Source organism: Doryrhamphus excisus, chromosome 1, assembly GCF_030265055.1.
Source record: "Doryrhamphus excisus isolate RoL2022-K1 chromosome 1, RoL_Dexc_1.0, whole genome shotgun sequence".
Lineage (NCBI taxonomy): Eukaryota > Metazoa > Chordata > Actinopteri > Syngnathiformes > Syngnathidae > Doryrhamphus > Doryrhamphus excisus.
In genome coordinates, this window is record NC_080466.1 from 29,033,306 (window position 1) to 29,048,896 (window position 15,591).

The 15,591-nt window shown below is 39.8% G+C and overlaps 2 protein-coding genes across 2 annotated transcripts; both read left to right on the top strand.

Moving 5' to 3' along the window:
- Positions 1–491: 491 nt before the first annotated feature.
- Positions 492–8,717, top strand: LOC131131641 (potassium channel subfamily K member 13-like). Its single transcript, XM_058076517.1, has 3 exons — positions 492–1,134; positions 4,787–5,541; positions 8,175–8,717. Exons 1-3 carry the CDS (start codon positions 798–800, stop codon positions 8,328–8,330), a joined length of 1,248 nt encoding a protein of 415 aa, XP_057932500.1. The 5' UTR covers positions 492–797; the 3' UTR covers positions 8,331–8,717.
- A 1,649-nt stretch (positions 8,718–10,366) lies between these two features.
- On the top strand, positions 10,367–14,016 carry LOC131126033 (26S proteasome regulatory subunit 4). Its single transcript, XM_058068174.1, has 11 exons — positions 10,367–10,461; positions 10,926–10,979; positions 11,166–11,262; positions 11,611–11,735; positions 11,843–12,028; positions 12,101–12,229; positions 12,393–12,489; positions 12,575–12,764; positions 12,846–12,997; positions 13,073–13,227; positions 13,681–14,016. The coding sequence occupies exons 1-11, from the start codon at positions 10,459–10,461 to the stop codon at positions 13,813–13,815; spliced, it is 1,323 nt and encodes a 440-aa protein (XP_057924157.1). The 5' UTR covers positions 10,367–10,458; the 3' UTR covers positions 13,816–14,016.
- Positions 14,017–15,591: the final 1,575 nt, after the last annotated feature.

Here is a 15,591-nt window from a genome sequence, read left to right on the forward strand (position 1 = left end):
GTAAATGTTTTTTCTAAAAATTACAACTTCATTCTTTTTTTCATATGTCATAGTTCTGATTTTTGCTAAATTTCAACTTTTCCCCCTTTGACTTTATTGTTGTAAATTTGGTTGGTTACTTTAATAAGTTATCTTATTAAAGTATATATTTTTAAAATGTGCTGCAGGCTAATAAATAAAAAGTCGCGGGCAACAAATGGCCCCTAGCCCACACTTTGGACACCCCTGGGTGTTGTTTACAACATGGTTAACAACATTACTGCGTATTAAGTACTAGAAAGTCCAACAAGCAAATACTGTAACTATCACTATCACTGCTATCACGTGACTTTAAAGCGAATTAAGGAATAGTGACGTGATTTTTTTTTTTGCTTCTTATTACTTGTAAAAAAAAAGAAAGAAAAAAAGAAAGTCAATTAAATGAGCTGGATTGCTGCATATTTATGGTGATTATGATTAATATTCCCTCAAAGTCTGTTTTGAGGGAATATTCACCGTGCGTAAAATGTGCGCTCTGGCGAGGGACGCGACAGAGGAGGCAGGACAAAGGAGCGCCACAGCACGAATCGGCAGCAAACAGGTTGTTACGCGTACTTCCATTCTCTCCTCTTTCTCCTCCTCCTCCTCCTCCCCCCTTTCTGTGCTTCCAGACGCGCCAGATGTGAACATCTAACCACCTTTAAAGGGCGCGCTAGGCTTATTTTGCGCATGACTTCTCCTCCGTGCCGTGACCAAACATGTTAAGATTGGGTAGTTGTGCGTTTTAGTTGACACCATCATGCCACAGCAGCAACATAATGGCGTTAAGGAGCGGTTGCTGCTGCAATTCCGGTCCAATCAACGAGGACAACGCGAGGTTCCTGCTGCTGGCCTTGTTCATCATCATTTATCTGCTGTGTGGAGCAGCAGTCTTCTCCGCGCTGGAGGAGCCGAAAGAGAAGGAGGCTAAGGAGAGATGGGCGCAGAGGTTCGAGCTCTTCAGCAAGACCTACAACCTGAGCAAGAAGGAGCTCAACAACTTCCTCAGGAACTATGAGGAAGCCAACGTGGCCGGGATTCGAGTGGACACCATAAGACCTCGATGGGACTTCACCGGAGCTTTTTACTTCGTGGGGACTGTGGTTTCCACGATCGGTGAGTGACAAGAACTAAGAAAAAAAACTAGGTCTACGATTATGGCATAAATCATAGCCGAGGTAGAACCCATTATTATTTGGCGTGATTTTTTTCTAATACATTTATCTAATTTTATTTTTTTTTAAATATATAGAAATATTACAATTATATATATTTTTTAAAAATATAAATATTTATAAAAAATACATATATAATTCTACATATATCTAATTATTTAAAAATTCCAAAAAAATAATACATGTAATATTATTATTGTTTTATTATATCATTCAATTAGAGGCAATTATTTCTCAATATTATTATACTATGTCTACGATTATGGCATAAATCATAGCCGAGGTAGAACCCATTATTATTTGGCGTGATTTTTTTCTAATACATTTATCTAATTTTATTTTAAAAATATATAAAAATATTACAATTATATATATTATTTAAAAAATATAAATATTTAAATACTTTGTCTCACATTAATGGCATAAGTCATAGCCAAGGAACAACTCATTTTCTCATAATTCTCAAAAAATATATTACATATAATATTATTATTTTATATAATAATAATATATATTATAATATCTCCATTTATTATTATTACTATTAATTTGGTGTGATCTCTGTCTAATGTATGTATATATTGTGTAACTATATTAATATAAAAAATGTAAATACACATACATAAATACATCCATGCATATATTACATAACATACAAAGTCAAACGTATAAAAATATATACAACAAATATACATGTTAAATATTAAACTATTTTATTGTATTCGATATACACATAAAGTAAATATAATATAAAACAATAAATGATTAATATAGCTATAATTATGAATATTTCGAGACAGAAATATCCACAAATTGTTGTGTCAGCGTAACAAACAAGGATTTGAATTCTGCACAATGGATGTTTCTGTCAGTATGTGATGCCCAGCATCATTTCAACATCACTTGTAGAGCTGTCACTCACACAGACAGGCCGTGTGATTGGCTGCCTGGCAGGGCCCGTATAATGAGGGCGTTGATGGATATTGGGGACCCTGTCGAGTGGATTTTCACAACCCAGCACATATTTAACCTATGGCTGAACTCTATTGTGATTATTGGCAATGCGGGCGGGTGTCAAATATGGAGCTGTGGTTTTCCTGGCCACTGAATAATAGGAAATACGTGTTTAATCATTCTTAATGTGCATCTCCGCTGTCGCTGGCAGTACAGTTTTATCTTGGATCACTGTGATGAATTCTTCGAATCTTAATTTTAATCTTTGGATCTTAATGTTTTATGACTGGATAAAGCATCAATGGCAGAATCGCCCCCAGCAGACTAGGGTTGCAGGGATAAAGTACACACCAAGTTAATTATTGACATCACTGGCAAAAGCAAGCGTCTTACCTACAGTGAGTCTGGGGTTGCATGAGTGCTTCTGGAGCTACGGTTCATGGAGTGTGGAGTGATTTCAGATTGAGAACAAATTTTGCTTTGTTCAATATTGAAATATTTCTAGCCACCTTATACAACATAAGGTGGCAAAATTTGTTCTCAATCAGAAATCACTCACACACTCTTTATTGCTCTCTGGTTCTACCATATCTTACTTATTGTGTGGAAATATGGGCTAATAACTATAAAAGCAATCTTCACTCGCTAAATGTACTGCAAAAAACGGCCAGTAAGGATAATTCATAATGCCGCCTACAGAGAACATACTAACTCCTTATTTCTAAAATCACAAATACTTCAACTTGCGGATATAGTTCATCTTCAAACAGCTAAAATAATGCATAAGGTTAAAAAATAACCAATTACCTAAAAATGTCATCCAATACTTCTCTACAAGAGAGGAGAAATATGATCTCAGGGAAGAACTACATTTGAAACACTTCTATGCTAGGACTACGTTAAAAAGCCATAGCATTTCAGTATGTGGAATCAAACTATGGAATGGATTGAGTAAGGAAATCAAACAATGCACAACGATGAGCCAATTCAAGAAACAATACAAGCAGTTGATGTTTGCTAAATACAAGGATGAAGAGTCTTGAACCAGTCATGATGTGCTATATATATCACTATATTGACACTTACTATGGTAACCATTATGTCTGTATTATATTCCTGGAAAGCAGGAAGTGGACAAATGTAACAGTTACTGATTGTAAAAGTACCAGATGGAGGGGTAGGATTTAATAAGCTTTGCTTCTTCCTACTCCTTTTGGACATGTGGAACTGTGAAATGATTATGTGATGCATTCAATTGTAATTGATGCATGTTCAAATGAAATAAAACCATTACTATTACAAATCTAAAACAGCCCTTATACGTGATTATCTATCTAATATATTTCTATCGCTGAAGAAGTGATACTTGTAATATTCCATATACACACAGACGACATCAAAAAGTTTACCGAACAAGAAGGATACCTGCATTTTCTTCGAGAACTGAGTTTGTGACTCATCCTTAATTATCACGTTGAGAACAAGCGTGAAAGTGGAAGCAATCAAAAGACCCAGAGCGGCTTTGCACAGCGCAGCAGACTGGCAATTAGTCTCACTCATCAGCTACCGATGTGCCGCACAGTATGTTGCGCTGACAGCTGCTATAAGGACAATGTCAAAGTAGACCCTAATTGTTGCCATTTTAAAACCATTTTTTTGTGTGTGTTCACTGAGGGAAGACAAAGGGACAGTAGACCAGGGGTCTCCAAAGTGCGGCTCAGGGGTTGTTTGAGGTCTGTGGCTGTTTTTTTATTTTACATTTTTAAAATATAATTTAATTTAAAAAAAAGCTGAGCTTTTACCCGTCATATATTTTAACATTTTTTTTGCTGATTTTTCAGTTTTTTTTGTTATAAAATTAATTTTTAGTATCAGTCACATGGCACAAATGGCCCCCAGGCTACACTTTGGACACCCCTACTGCAAATCGAGTGTCCTTAAGCTGTAGATGCTTGGCGTTGATGAGTACCCAGGTTCTTCGAGTACTCACCTTCAGCCAGCAGCTGGGACAGGAAGAGGTATCGGACATTTTAGAAAATTTTGACTGATCTTTCAAGGCACACAGAATATTATCTTATTTAGCTATGTCAACATGGAACCTACCAAAAGACAGATTAGATTCCCGTCTTTCGTCAGGAAAAAAAATGTTTGTTTTTATCTTTTTCTATTCTTCAGTCATCAGCAGTAGAATATAGGTAAGTTTCAGGAAAATATCAGTTCCAAACTAAAAGGGAGCTTTTTGTGACGATGCATTTCAAGCATAAATTTTACTTGACTGACTGCTCAAATGTCTAAACCACTCTCGTCATCAGCAGTAGACTATAGGCAAGTTTCAGGAAAATATCAGTTCCCAACTAAAAGTGAGCTTTTTGTGACAATGCATTTCAAGCATAAATTTTACTTGACTGACTGCTCAAATGTCTAAACCACTCTTGCCATCAGCAGTAGAATATCGGTAAGTTTCAGGAAAATATCAGTCCCCAACTAAAAGGGAGCTTTTTGTAACAATGCATTTCAGCATAAATTTTACTTGACTGACTGCTCAAATGTCTAAACCACTCTCATCACGAGCAGTAGAATATAGGTAAGTTTCAGGAAAATATCAGTTCCCAACTAAAATGCCTTTTTGTGCATCAAAGGCTTTGGGATGACCACACCCGCCACAATCGGAGGGAAAGTCTTCCTGATGTTCTACGGCCTTCTAGGCTGCGCCGCCACCATCCTCTTCTTCAATCTCTTTCTGGAGCGGGTCATCACCGTCATCGCCATTGTCCTCAAGTCTTGCCAAGAGCGCCGCCACAACAAGGTTCTTGTCCCCCAAAACGGTCAGCGAGTCGCCGCAAAGTCCAGAGGGGAGGATCTGGCCGGGTGGAAGCCGTCAGTGTACTGCGTCATGCTCATCCTCGGGGCGGCGGCCATGTTGGTGTCCTGCTGCGCTTCCTTTATGTACTCTGTAGCCGAGGGTTGGGGATACCTGGACTCGCTTTACTTCTGCTTCGTGGCTTTCAGCACCATTGGTTTTGGAGATATGGTGAGCAGCCAGCGTCTGGTCTACGAGGGCCACGCCACGGCGGCATACCAGCTGGGCAACTTCGTGTTCATCCTGACGGGCGTCTGCTGCATCTACTCTCTCTTCAACGTCATCTCAATCGCCATCAAGCAGGTTCTCAACTGGCTCCTGAGGAGATTCGACGCTCCATGTAAATATTGCTACCCCAGAAGGGGCCGCCCGCATCGGTACCCTCGTCGCAATGTCGTGGCCCCGGGTCACTTGCGAGCCCGAAGGGAACCTTCCATAGAGACAGACGCCGTCAACGAGAGCGAGACTGACGCCGCCGGGCGCAGGATGTCTGGCGAGATGATCTCCATGAGAGACTTTCTAGCGGCAAATAAGGTGAGAGCATGTAGTCTAATGCAATCACACGTGCTCCTACAAGCACCATGTTCAATTCCTGCCCTGACTAATTCCATTAAACTGCTCTCATGCGAGGCATCACCGACACCGACTCCATAATCTAGTTTCCCTGCAATCGTTACTGCAGTCACATGATTGAATTATGACTGCACTGATTGGGGGTGGGGGCTGCACGGTGGTCGAGTGGTTTGCACGCAGACCTCGCAGCTAGGAGACCATGGTTCAATTCCACCCTCAGCCATCTCTGTGTGGAGTTTGCATGTTCTCCCCGTGCATGCATGGGTTTTCTCCGGGTACATGCTAGGTTAATTAGCGACTCCAAATTGTCCATAGGTATGAATGTGAGTGTGAATTGTTGTTTGTCTATATGTTCCCTGTGATTGGCTGGCCACCAGTCCAGGGTGTACCCCGCCTCTCGTCGGAAGACAGCTGGGATAGGCTCCAGCACCCCTGCGACCGTTGTGAGGATAAGCGGTAGAAAATGAATGAATGAATGAATGAATAACAACCTTACTCACGGTGCAACAAAATAACACATCACTACTACTACTATTATTATGATGATAGTAATAAACAACAATTAAGCACCAACAACAACAACAACATGTAGAATTCACTTTTATTCACAAGCGCCCACAAGGCATGCTGGGTAGTCAGTGCCAACTCCCCTCTAACCCATTCATTCATTAATTAATTTTCTACCGCTTATCCTCACTATGGTCGCGGGGGTGCTGGAGCCTATCCCAGCTGTCTTCGGGTTAGAGGCGGGGTACACCCTGGACTGGTTGCCAGCCAATCACAGGGCACATATAGACAAACAACCATTCACACTCACATTCATACCTATGGAGTCGCTAATTAACCTAGCATGTTTTTGGAATGTGCCGAGAAAACCCACGCATGCACGGAGAGAACACGCAAACTCCACACAGAGATGGCCGAGGGTGGAATTGAACCCCGGTCTCTTAGCTGTGAGGTCTGCGCGCTAACCACTCGACCGCCGTGCAGCCTTTCAACAGCACTTCCAGACCCTCAGAGGTGCCATCTGATTTTTTTACATTTACATAAATGATACACGGCATCTCAGATAAGAGGAACAGGCAGTACGAGCCGCTGGATGTCTAATCAGTCACCGGGTGATTACTTTAAATTGAAACGGAAACTAAAGATTCAATCTGATGCTTGATGATCTCTTTGAATAATTAGCTTGTGTGTGTGAACAGTATTTGTTACTGCGAAACAATGCTTTATTTTACCTATTTATCTTCTGAAAATAAAGACTAATTAGTCGTAATTAATAATTAATGTATGTTATTATCAAACATGATTGATTTTATATAACACTACATGTCCCACAAAGCACTGCTATAGCTAGCATGTCAAGCTAGCCGAACCCCGGTGCTCTTTCCTGTTTTACTCGTTAATTAACTCTTGTAAATGTTTGAAATCAAGTTTATGTGGTAGTTTTATGACACAAATGTGTGGTTTAGCTTGCCAGTTTGAAACAAATTCTATTTCTTTGTTTTGTTTTTTTAAGCTGTGTAGCAAGTTTGCTAGCGGCTATTCTTGCTAGTCTGAATCTGAAACTTACCAATGTTCTACTGCTGATTACTAAAGAATGTAAAAAGGTAGAAACAAAGTTTTTTTCTGATGAAAGGTGAGAGTCTAATCTTTCATTTGGTAGGTTCCACGTTTATATAGACATTTAAAACAATATTCTGTGTGCCTTGAAAAATCAGTCAAAATCATCTAAAATGACCGCTACTGAAAGGGTTGAATATGGTGATTTAATTAGTTAAGAATGGTGCGTCTTTTCCACAATACGCGTCTTCATGTGCCCTGCCATTGGCTGCCGACCAGTCCAGACAGCTGGGATAGGCTCCAGCATACCCCCGCTGCCCTAATGAATATAAGCAGCATAGAAAAAAACACTTTTATACTTAATTACCCAATATAGTAGCTTTAATAAAAGGGGGAAAAGGCTGCAAACATGTTCTGCGGGGTAGGGAGGCGGACAGGAAGTGATGTCAGGTTTTAGCTAGGTGTAGGTTACTACCGCAAAAGTAATTTTGGTTCGGAATTATTGTGACTACGAAGATAATTCAAACCTGTAATAAAATCCTGTTGTTTTGTCAATCAAGTTTGGTGCTTGTGTGTCTCACCGAACAATACAGTAACATTACTGATAAATGATTCTTCTGATAGTTGTATTTTATGATTGTAAATGCTTAATTTTGGCTAAATTACGTAAAAATAAATTATGTAAACTTGAACCTTAAATATGAAACAAAAGCACAAAATGGCAAAGGATTGCCATCATGTCATGAATCTACCAAAGTATGAAGTTCACAGGAATGGAGAATGGAAGTGCTGTTGGTAACCTAGCAACAATCGGACCCAATTAGTCCTCTGCCAATAAGGATGCCCCAGTGGGCACAGACTCTCCACCAAACACATTTGCTCTGTTCTGAAAGTCCAAAAAAAAAGAAGAAACATCATTTTCTTGTCATTTTTGTTCATTTAACTAAAACAAACAAGCGACATCAGACCTTCCATCTGTTCAACAACACAAGACCCGACTCATCTGTTGTCTCGTCTACCTTCCGCCGCAGGTCAACTTGGCAATCATGCAGAAACAGCTCTCCGAGATGGCGATCGGGCACCCACGCCAACCCGGGTCTACTTCACGTCAAAACGGTTTCTCTGAGGGTGTCGGGGCCCTCGGTATTATGAACAACCGGTTGGCAGAGACCAGCGTGGACAGATAAGAGGAAGACTACTCAAAAGGATGGGAAAACAAGATCTCCCCCCCCCCCCCGGAGAGTTCAATGTATGGACTTTAGTGTATTTTCCGGTATGAATGATGCATGACAAGTGTGCTGGAATCTTACATGTTCATCTCCGGTGGAATTCAGTTGCTATGGTGATGAAGAAGCCTGCCTTTTTTTTCTCTTGCTTCCCAGCTTTAAATGCTTCTGTGCCATAGGCGACACAGCCAACTTCCACTTCACTGAATAAATACTGGACAGTATCACATGTCGTTCTGGATGGTCACATGGTTACAGAAAAAAACTCCAATAAACTGGCTTTTTTTTTTATTATGTGTGTTTTTGGGTGTCACTTTGATGCTTTTTACCTATCCAATATATGCTACAATACAGGGAAACATGGCCGCTATTGCATAAAACAGTGATTCCCGTGACCTGGATCACCCCCAAAATGTAATCAGTTCTTCCAGATCCCATTTCCGACAATTGATGAAAATTTGATCCAAATCCATTTTGAAGTTTTCATGTTATTTTGACTAAAAACACAACCTCTGCCAAGCAATTATATATATATATATATATATATATATATATATATATATATATATATATATATATATTTCAACTTTCTTCATAAATAATATTTGTAAATGTTTTTGTCATGTTGTGAATTTAGTCTAATTTTATTTTATGATAATTTTTATTATTTGAATTTTCCCTAAGCGACATTTTGTTTTGTTTAGCTTTTTTAAAAACATATTTTAACTCTATGCAACCAAAATTACATTACTTTTCCTCAAAATATTTACAGTTTATTCTTCTAAAATAAAATAATTTGAATACAACTATTTTTTTTTTATATTTTGACTTTATTCTCCTAAAAATTGTTGTTTTTTGTAGTTTTTTTTTAAATCATATTTTAATCATGTGCTGTGAGTCAACCATTTTAACTTTACTGATGTAAACTCTCTCCTCAAAACGATAACTTTATTCACCACAATATTTTGACGTTATTCTCATAACAAATACTCATAATCTGCAACTTAAGGAGAAGTGGGGCATGTGGATACGGTGATATAGCACAACGCAATGACATTTTCTCACCCAGATGTTCCTGGCGTTGGGTGTCATTATCTGATTTTAGCTCAGGTGTATGTGTGAGAGTGTGTGTGAGAGTGTGTGTGAGAGTGTGTGTGAGAGTGTGCGTGTGTGTGTGTGTGCAAGAGTGTGTGTGTGAAGGGTGTGGATTCACAGCCCGGGGGACAGAAAATTTAAAAAAGACTGATAAAATTCATTAAATTGCTTTTTTTTCTAGGTTTTCTTTTGTTTTGATTTGTTTTTCAGCACCTGTTAAGCCTTGTTGTCCTAAACATTATAGTAGTTTATATTTTTTATTATTCACAGCATTTCATATACCAAAAATAATATATTTTTGTTATAAAATTGTTTCTTCCAAGCAACATTAAGACAAAATACTATAGAAGACATCATGCAATTATGCCTCCTAGTGGCTGTAAGATGTCACAGACATCTATATAAAAAAATAAAAAATGACAGATCAGCTCTACAGTCCAAACCATGCATAATTACTACAATAGCATTTAATTGGAGTGTGCAGTGGAAAAGTGGAAAAAAAGTGGGGAAAAAAGAAAAAAGGTGGAAAAAATAACGTAATAAAATCTGTATAATCAAATATTGCAAGTAAGTAAGGGAGGATCAACTTTTTCAAAAACAAAATCCATTAAAAAAAACTGGCAATGGTGATTTACTTCATTTTAAGGTTAGTTCAAGGACATGCGTTACAAAATGGTGAGTAGATTTCTAAACCAAAAGTGTGCCAGCAGATTCAAATCTAATTGGAAAAAGTCATGTCAAATTTAATGATAGTTACGGACATAAAAATATCGCATAAAATACAAATATTATAAACATTTCTTAAAGTATGGACACAGCATGAAAACAGTGAAAACTGCAAGTGTCTGCGATTCTTTTTTTTTTTTAAGTAACAGTAACGCCCCTCTCCAAACAAAAGGGGGCGATAACGAGCTTATACGTGTCAGTCAACGTCATACGAAGATGAAGCCAGCCTGCGGCACACCGTGACGTCACTCCAGAGCGACGACAAACAATGGTAAGTGAGCAAGCAATTTTCTCTCCGCACTTAAGATTTAGTCTACCAAAACATTTTATTGCCTCAATTCGGGCAAAAAAAAGCTACTCGTATCCTTATCTTAACTATATTGTTTCGTGAGGGTGGAAAAACGGCCATTCGCTGTTTGTACAAAAAGCACTACATTAAAATACAATGTAGCCTTTTAGCCCATGATGGTGCGCAACGTTAGCTTTACTGTCATCTTTCTCTGTCACGGATGCCGGTTGTAAAGCATTTATTATAAGTAAAATGTAAACATTCTAGAAGATTAAGTTATATATTGTGTGTCGGAGCATTTGACTTGGATTAGCTAACGGGACTGAGCGCTATGTGAAGGTAGCTAGCTCCGTCATTCAAAGTTATATGGAACATGCTCATGTATGTTTGTATTTAGAACAAACATACGACTGCCAGTTTTAGTAACATTTGTGTGACATGTCAAGGGTCAAAGCCAGAGCGGGGGCCACGGTCCAGGAGGAGGCAAGAAGGATGACAAGGTAAGATGAACATAGCTAATGCTAGCTTGTTTTGCTAATATCAATACTATAGGTGGAACACTTACTGAAAGGATTGTTTGTCAGTATGATACAAAACATTGGTACGATCAGAGGCTACTATGCTTGATTGCATATAAGTTATGTTTTCACTGCAATAATTAGACTCCTAATATTCTACTTTTTTAGGATAAGAAAAAGAAATATGAACCCCCAATTCCTACCAGAGTTGGCAAGAAAAAGAAGAAGACAAAAGGACCAGATGCTGCCAGTAAACTACCTTTGGGTAAGCAACTTTAAAATATATTTTTGATCAGTTCACATACAAGTGTACCTCAATAAACCATTGAAAAGTCCATGTATTGTTGTAGTTCTGTTCAAATGGTGGACTCTTACATTCTATAGATTCACTAAAGAATATAATTGTTTTGATGATTATAACTCCAAACTAATAAAAACCCCAAATTCAATATCTCTCTAATAATATTTCATGTTCTCATCAGCACTGCTGAGCATTCCGTTGGTCCTTTACTCTGAAATCAAATAACTTTTGCATTTCAGATGTAAACAAACATCAAGTTAATCATCAATTGTGATTAATATCGACACAGTAATTTTTGATTTATGTTTTCAGTCACCCCTCATACTCAATGTCGCCTGAAGCTCCTGAAGCAGGAGCGGATTAAAGACTATCTCCTAATGGAGGAGGAGTTTATCCGAAACCAGGAGCAGATGAAACCCTTGGAAGAAAAACAGGAGGTCGGCCTTTATCTCATTATTAGTATTATGGCCATAAACTAAAACTAGCAGCTACACGTTAGGTGTCAAAAAGTCATGTGATCGACATCAAGCGGTTACTTTCACAGGAGGAGAGGTCCAAAGTGGACGACCTGCGAGGGACCCCCATGTCTGTGGGCACTCTGGAAGAGATCATTGATGACAACCACGCTATTGTATCCACCTCAGTTGGATCAGAGCATTATGTCAGCATCTTATCCTTTGTGGATAAAGATCTGCTGGAGCCAGGTTGCTCGGTCCTGCTCAACCATAAGGTATGCTACCTTCACAACACAAGTCACCGAAAACCGTAATATAGCTGCCAAATGTATTGTTTTATCCCACAGGTCCACGCGGTTATCGGAGTGTTAATGGATGACACTGATCCTTTGGTGACTGTCATGAAAGTGGAGAAAGCCCCGCAGGAAACCTATGCTGATATTGGCGGACTGGACAATCAGATCCAGGAGATAAAGGTATGGAGAAGTCAAAAATATAAAGTGTCAAAACTTGAGATGCCCATAAAATGTCTAATCTGACAAAAGACAAATGTCACCTTCAAGGTGCAACCATAAATAATACTAATGGAGGACACAATGTTACTATACCACAGACTAATTATTGTCTGGCTCGCTTTAGGAGTCAGTGGAGCTGCCTCTCACACATCCAGAGTATTATGAAGAGATGGGCATAAAGCCCCCCAAAGGTGTCATTCTCTATGGACCACCTGGCACAGGTGAGCATACAGTAATAGAGTACTCCCAACGTGGAAATACAGAAATACTACCATTAGCAAAAACACTGCTATTACTTTGCACCAGGTAAGACACTGCTAGCCAAGGCCGTAGCCAATCAGACATCTGCCACCTTCCTACGCGTGGTGGGCTCAGAGCTCATTCAGAAGTACCTTGGAGATGGTCCCAAGCTGGTCCGAGAGCTCTTCCGAGTGGCAGAGGAACACGCGCCTTCCATCGTCTTCATCGACGAGATCGACGCCATCGGGACCAAGAGGTATGTGGATGTTTGGTTTTTGTAGCCACCGCTTCCGGGACACAAGTTGTTGCCGATCTAGCTTATGTTCTCCTCACGCAGGTATGACTCCAACTCTGGTGGCGAGAGGGAGATCCAGAGAACCATGTTGGAGCTTCTCAACCAGTTGGACGGCTTCGACTCGCGGGGTGACGTCAAAGTTATCATGGCTACCAATCGGATAGAAACTTTGGATCCTGCCCTCATCAGACCTGGTCCGACTCAACTCCTACTTTTACGTGATATTCCCTCCGCTGTACTCAAGACTTTTTTTTTTTTTTCCTCAACAGGAAGAATTGATCGTAAGATTGAGTTTCCCTTACCTGACGAGAAGACCAAGCGGAGGATTTTTCAGATTCACACGAGCCGCATGACGGTGGCGGATGATGTCACCCTCGATGACCTCATTCTGGCCAAGGACGACCTATCAGGAGCAGACATTAAGGTGAGGGGGAAGTGTATCAATTTCAAAAATGAAAGGATGCAAGAGACACTTTATTTTTTATATATTTTACAAATTTTTATTAATTTTCTTCTCATAATATTGCTTTATTCCACATGTTTATATTAAATTCCCATACATAACTTTCCCCCAATCAAATTTTCTAAAAATATTGTTTCCCATTATGACTTTAAAAAATGTACTCTGTGCTACTAAAATACCATTATTTGTCCTCAAAAAGTAAATTTTCATAAAATTACACACTCTACTCAATTCCCAGTGACTGTATACTGCATTTGTATGTTTCAGTTCAAACTTTCAGAGTTGTCTGTACTGCCCTCTAGTGGCCAGAAATAGCACACCCATACAGTTAGTTAGCTATTGAGCAACCCCACTCCTCTTTTGGACTACACTCGCTGCAGCACTTATGTCTTCATCTCTCCTTGTGCCCTGCAGGCCATCTGCACAGAGGCAGGCCTCATGGCTTTGCGGGAACGCCGCATGAAAGTCACCAACGAGGACTTCAAGAAGTCCAAGGAAAATGTCTTGTACAAGAAGCAGGAAGGCACACCGGAGGGGCTTTACCTCTAACTCTTCGTTTTCGTTCTTTTTTTTGGTTTGGGGGTCCCCCTCTCCCAATTTCACCTTCCTACATCCATCACAGTGTGGGAAAAAGCTGCAGCTGAGTTGTCTCCATTACAGAGTGCTTTTTTGATATATTTTGTGCATGTCAGGCTTATCCACTCTGTTTAGGTTCCATGTTGAAGAAATGAATAAAAATGATTGAATATCTCTAAACTCAATCTAGTGTATTTAAGTCATTCCCAAAAAAAAAAAAAGCAGACATAAATAACGTGCTTGACTTTCTTAGAACTCCCACACACGACACCTACATAGATGCATAGAAATAAAATCCCGTGCTCACAGAAATACCATTTTCTTTTGGACATTCCATCTGCGTTCGGAGTAAATGAAATTGAGTTTTAGTACGCTCCAATACCATTATATCAAATGCAAGAGTGCACTCCTCGCTGGAATCTGCTGTCGTACTTTAATCAGCAGTTAAATTATTACAGCATGGATAAGTAAATCCAGCTAAGCTGCCCCGTCTGATACACGGTGCAACAAAACAGCAGCGCTGATTTAATTCCTCTCGATGTGGAGCCACGTGTCTTATCACCGTGCTCAGCAAAAACAGCTTCCATGCAGCAAGCATCTCCTCTCCAGAAACTCTATTAAATCAGTCCATTTCAACTGCACGTCGCAGCACATTTAGCAAATGGAAGCAAAAAAAAAAAAAAAAAACATGGCGTGGATGGATGTGTGTTGTAATGAAGCGTCCGCCCTGTCAACCCCAGGCAACTGGGTTGGATTCTTCCAGATGCAGGACGGGGCGAACTGTGGTGTGGGCTTCCTCTGAAATGTCACATCCACATGCTCATTCATTCATGATGCATACACATTGTGCTCCGCTTGTTAACTTGAAATGTGACAACGCCAGGGAATAGGCACACCACATCGCTTCAAGAATTATATGTTCTGTTTTTTTTTTTTTTTTTACAGCGCCCTTAACTCGTTCACTTGCACCCTGCTACTGTGACACGAGTTTCACTGATTCACGAGTACCCGACGAAGACTCAAATTTCTGACTTACGGTTGCTTGACGAAAGACTCAAGCTCCACTAACTCACGTTTGCAGGACAAAGACTTGCGTTTCACTGACTCACGGGTGCTTGATGTAGACTAGAGTTTCACTGATTCACGGGTACTCGACAAAGACTCAAGTTTAAGTAGCTCACAGGTGCTCGGCGAAGACTTTGGGTTTCTCTGACTCATGGGTGCCAAACAGAGACAAGTTTTACTGACTCACGAGTGCGCGACCAAGTCCCATGTTTTACTGATTCAGTTGCTTAATAATAGAACTGACTCACGAACGCACAAAGACTCAACTTTCTCTGACTTACGGGTGCTTCATGAAGAATCCATTTCCATTTTCTCAAGTGCTAGAACAAGACTTGAGTTTCACTGATTCACGGGTACTCGACAAAGACTCAAATTTCTCTGACTTACGGTTGCTTGACGAAAGACTCAAGCTCCACTAACTCACGTTTGCAGGACAAAGACTCGCGTTTCACTGACTCACGGGTGCTTGATGTAGACTAGAGTTTCATTGATTCACGGGTACTCGACAAAAAAACAAGTTTAACTAGCTCACGGGTGCTCGGCGAAAACTTTGTGTTTCTCTGACTCATGGGTGCCGAACGGAGACAAGTTTTACTGACTCATGAGTGCGAGACGAAGACCCATGTTTTACTGATTCAGTTGCTCAAGAATAGAACTGACTCACGAACGCACAAAGACTCGAGT

Excerpts from the sequence above, each read along its gene's own strand:
- LOC131131641 (XM_058076517.1), top strand. The coding sequence starts at position 798 with ATGGCGTTAAGGAGCGGTTGCTGCTGCAATTCCGGTCCAATCAACGAG. Across the intron at positions 1,135-4,786 it reads GACTGTGGTTTCCACGATCG|GCTTTGGGATGACCACACCC; the intron begins GTGAGTGACAAG and ends TGTGCATCAAAG. Across the intron at positions 5,542-8,174 it reads ACTTTCTAGCGGCAAATAAG|GTCAACTTGGCAATCATGCA; the intron begins GTGAGAGCATGT and ends CTTCCGCCGCAG.
- LOC131126033 (XM_058068174.1), top strand. Across the intron at positions 11,736-11,842 it reads CCTTGGAAGAAAAACAGGAG|GAGGAGAGGTCCAAAGTGGA; the intron begins GTCGGCCTTTAT and ends TTACTTTCACAG. Across the intron at positions 12,765-12,845 it reads GACGCCATCGGGACCAAGAG|GTATGACTCCAACTCTGGTG; the intron begins GTATGTGGATGT and ends CTCCTCACGCAG.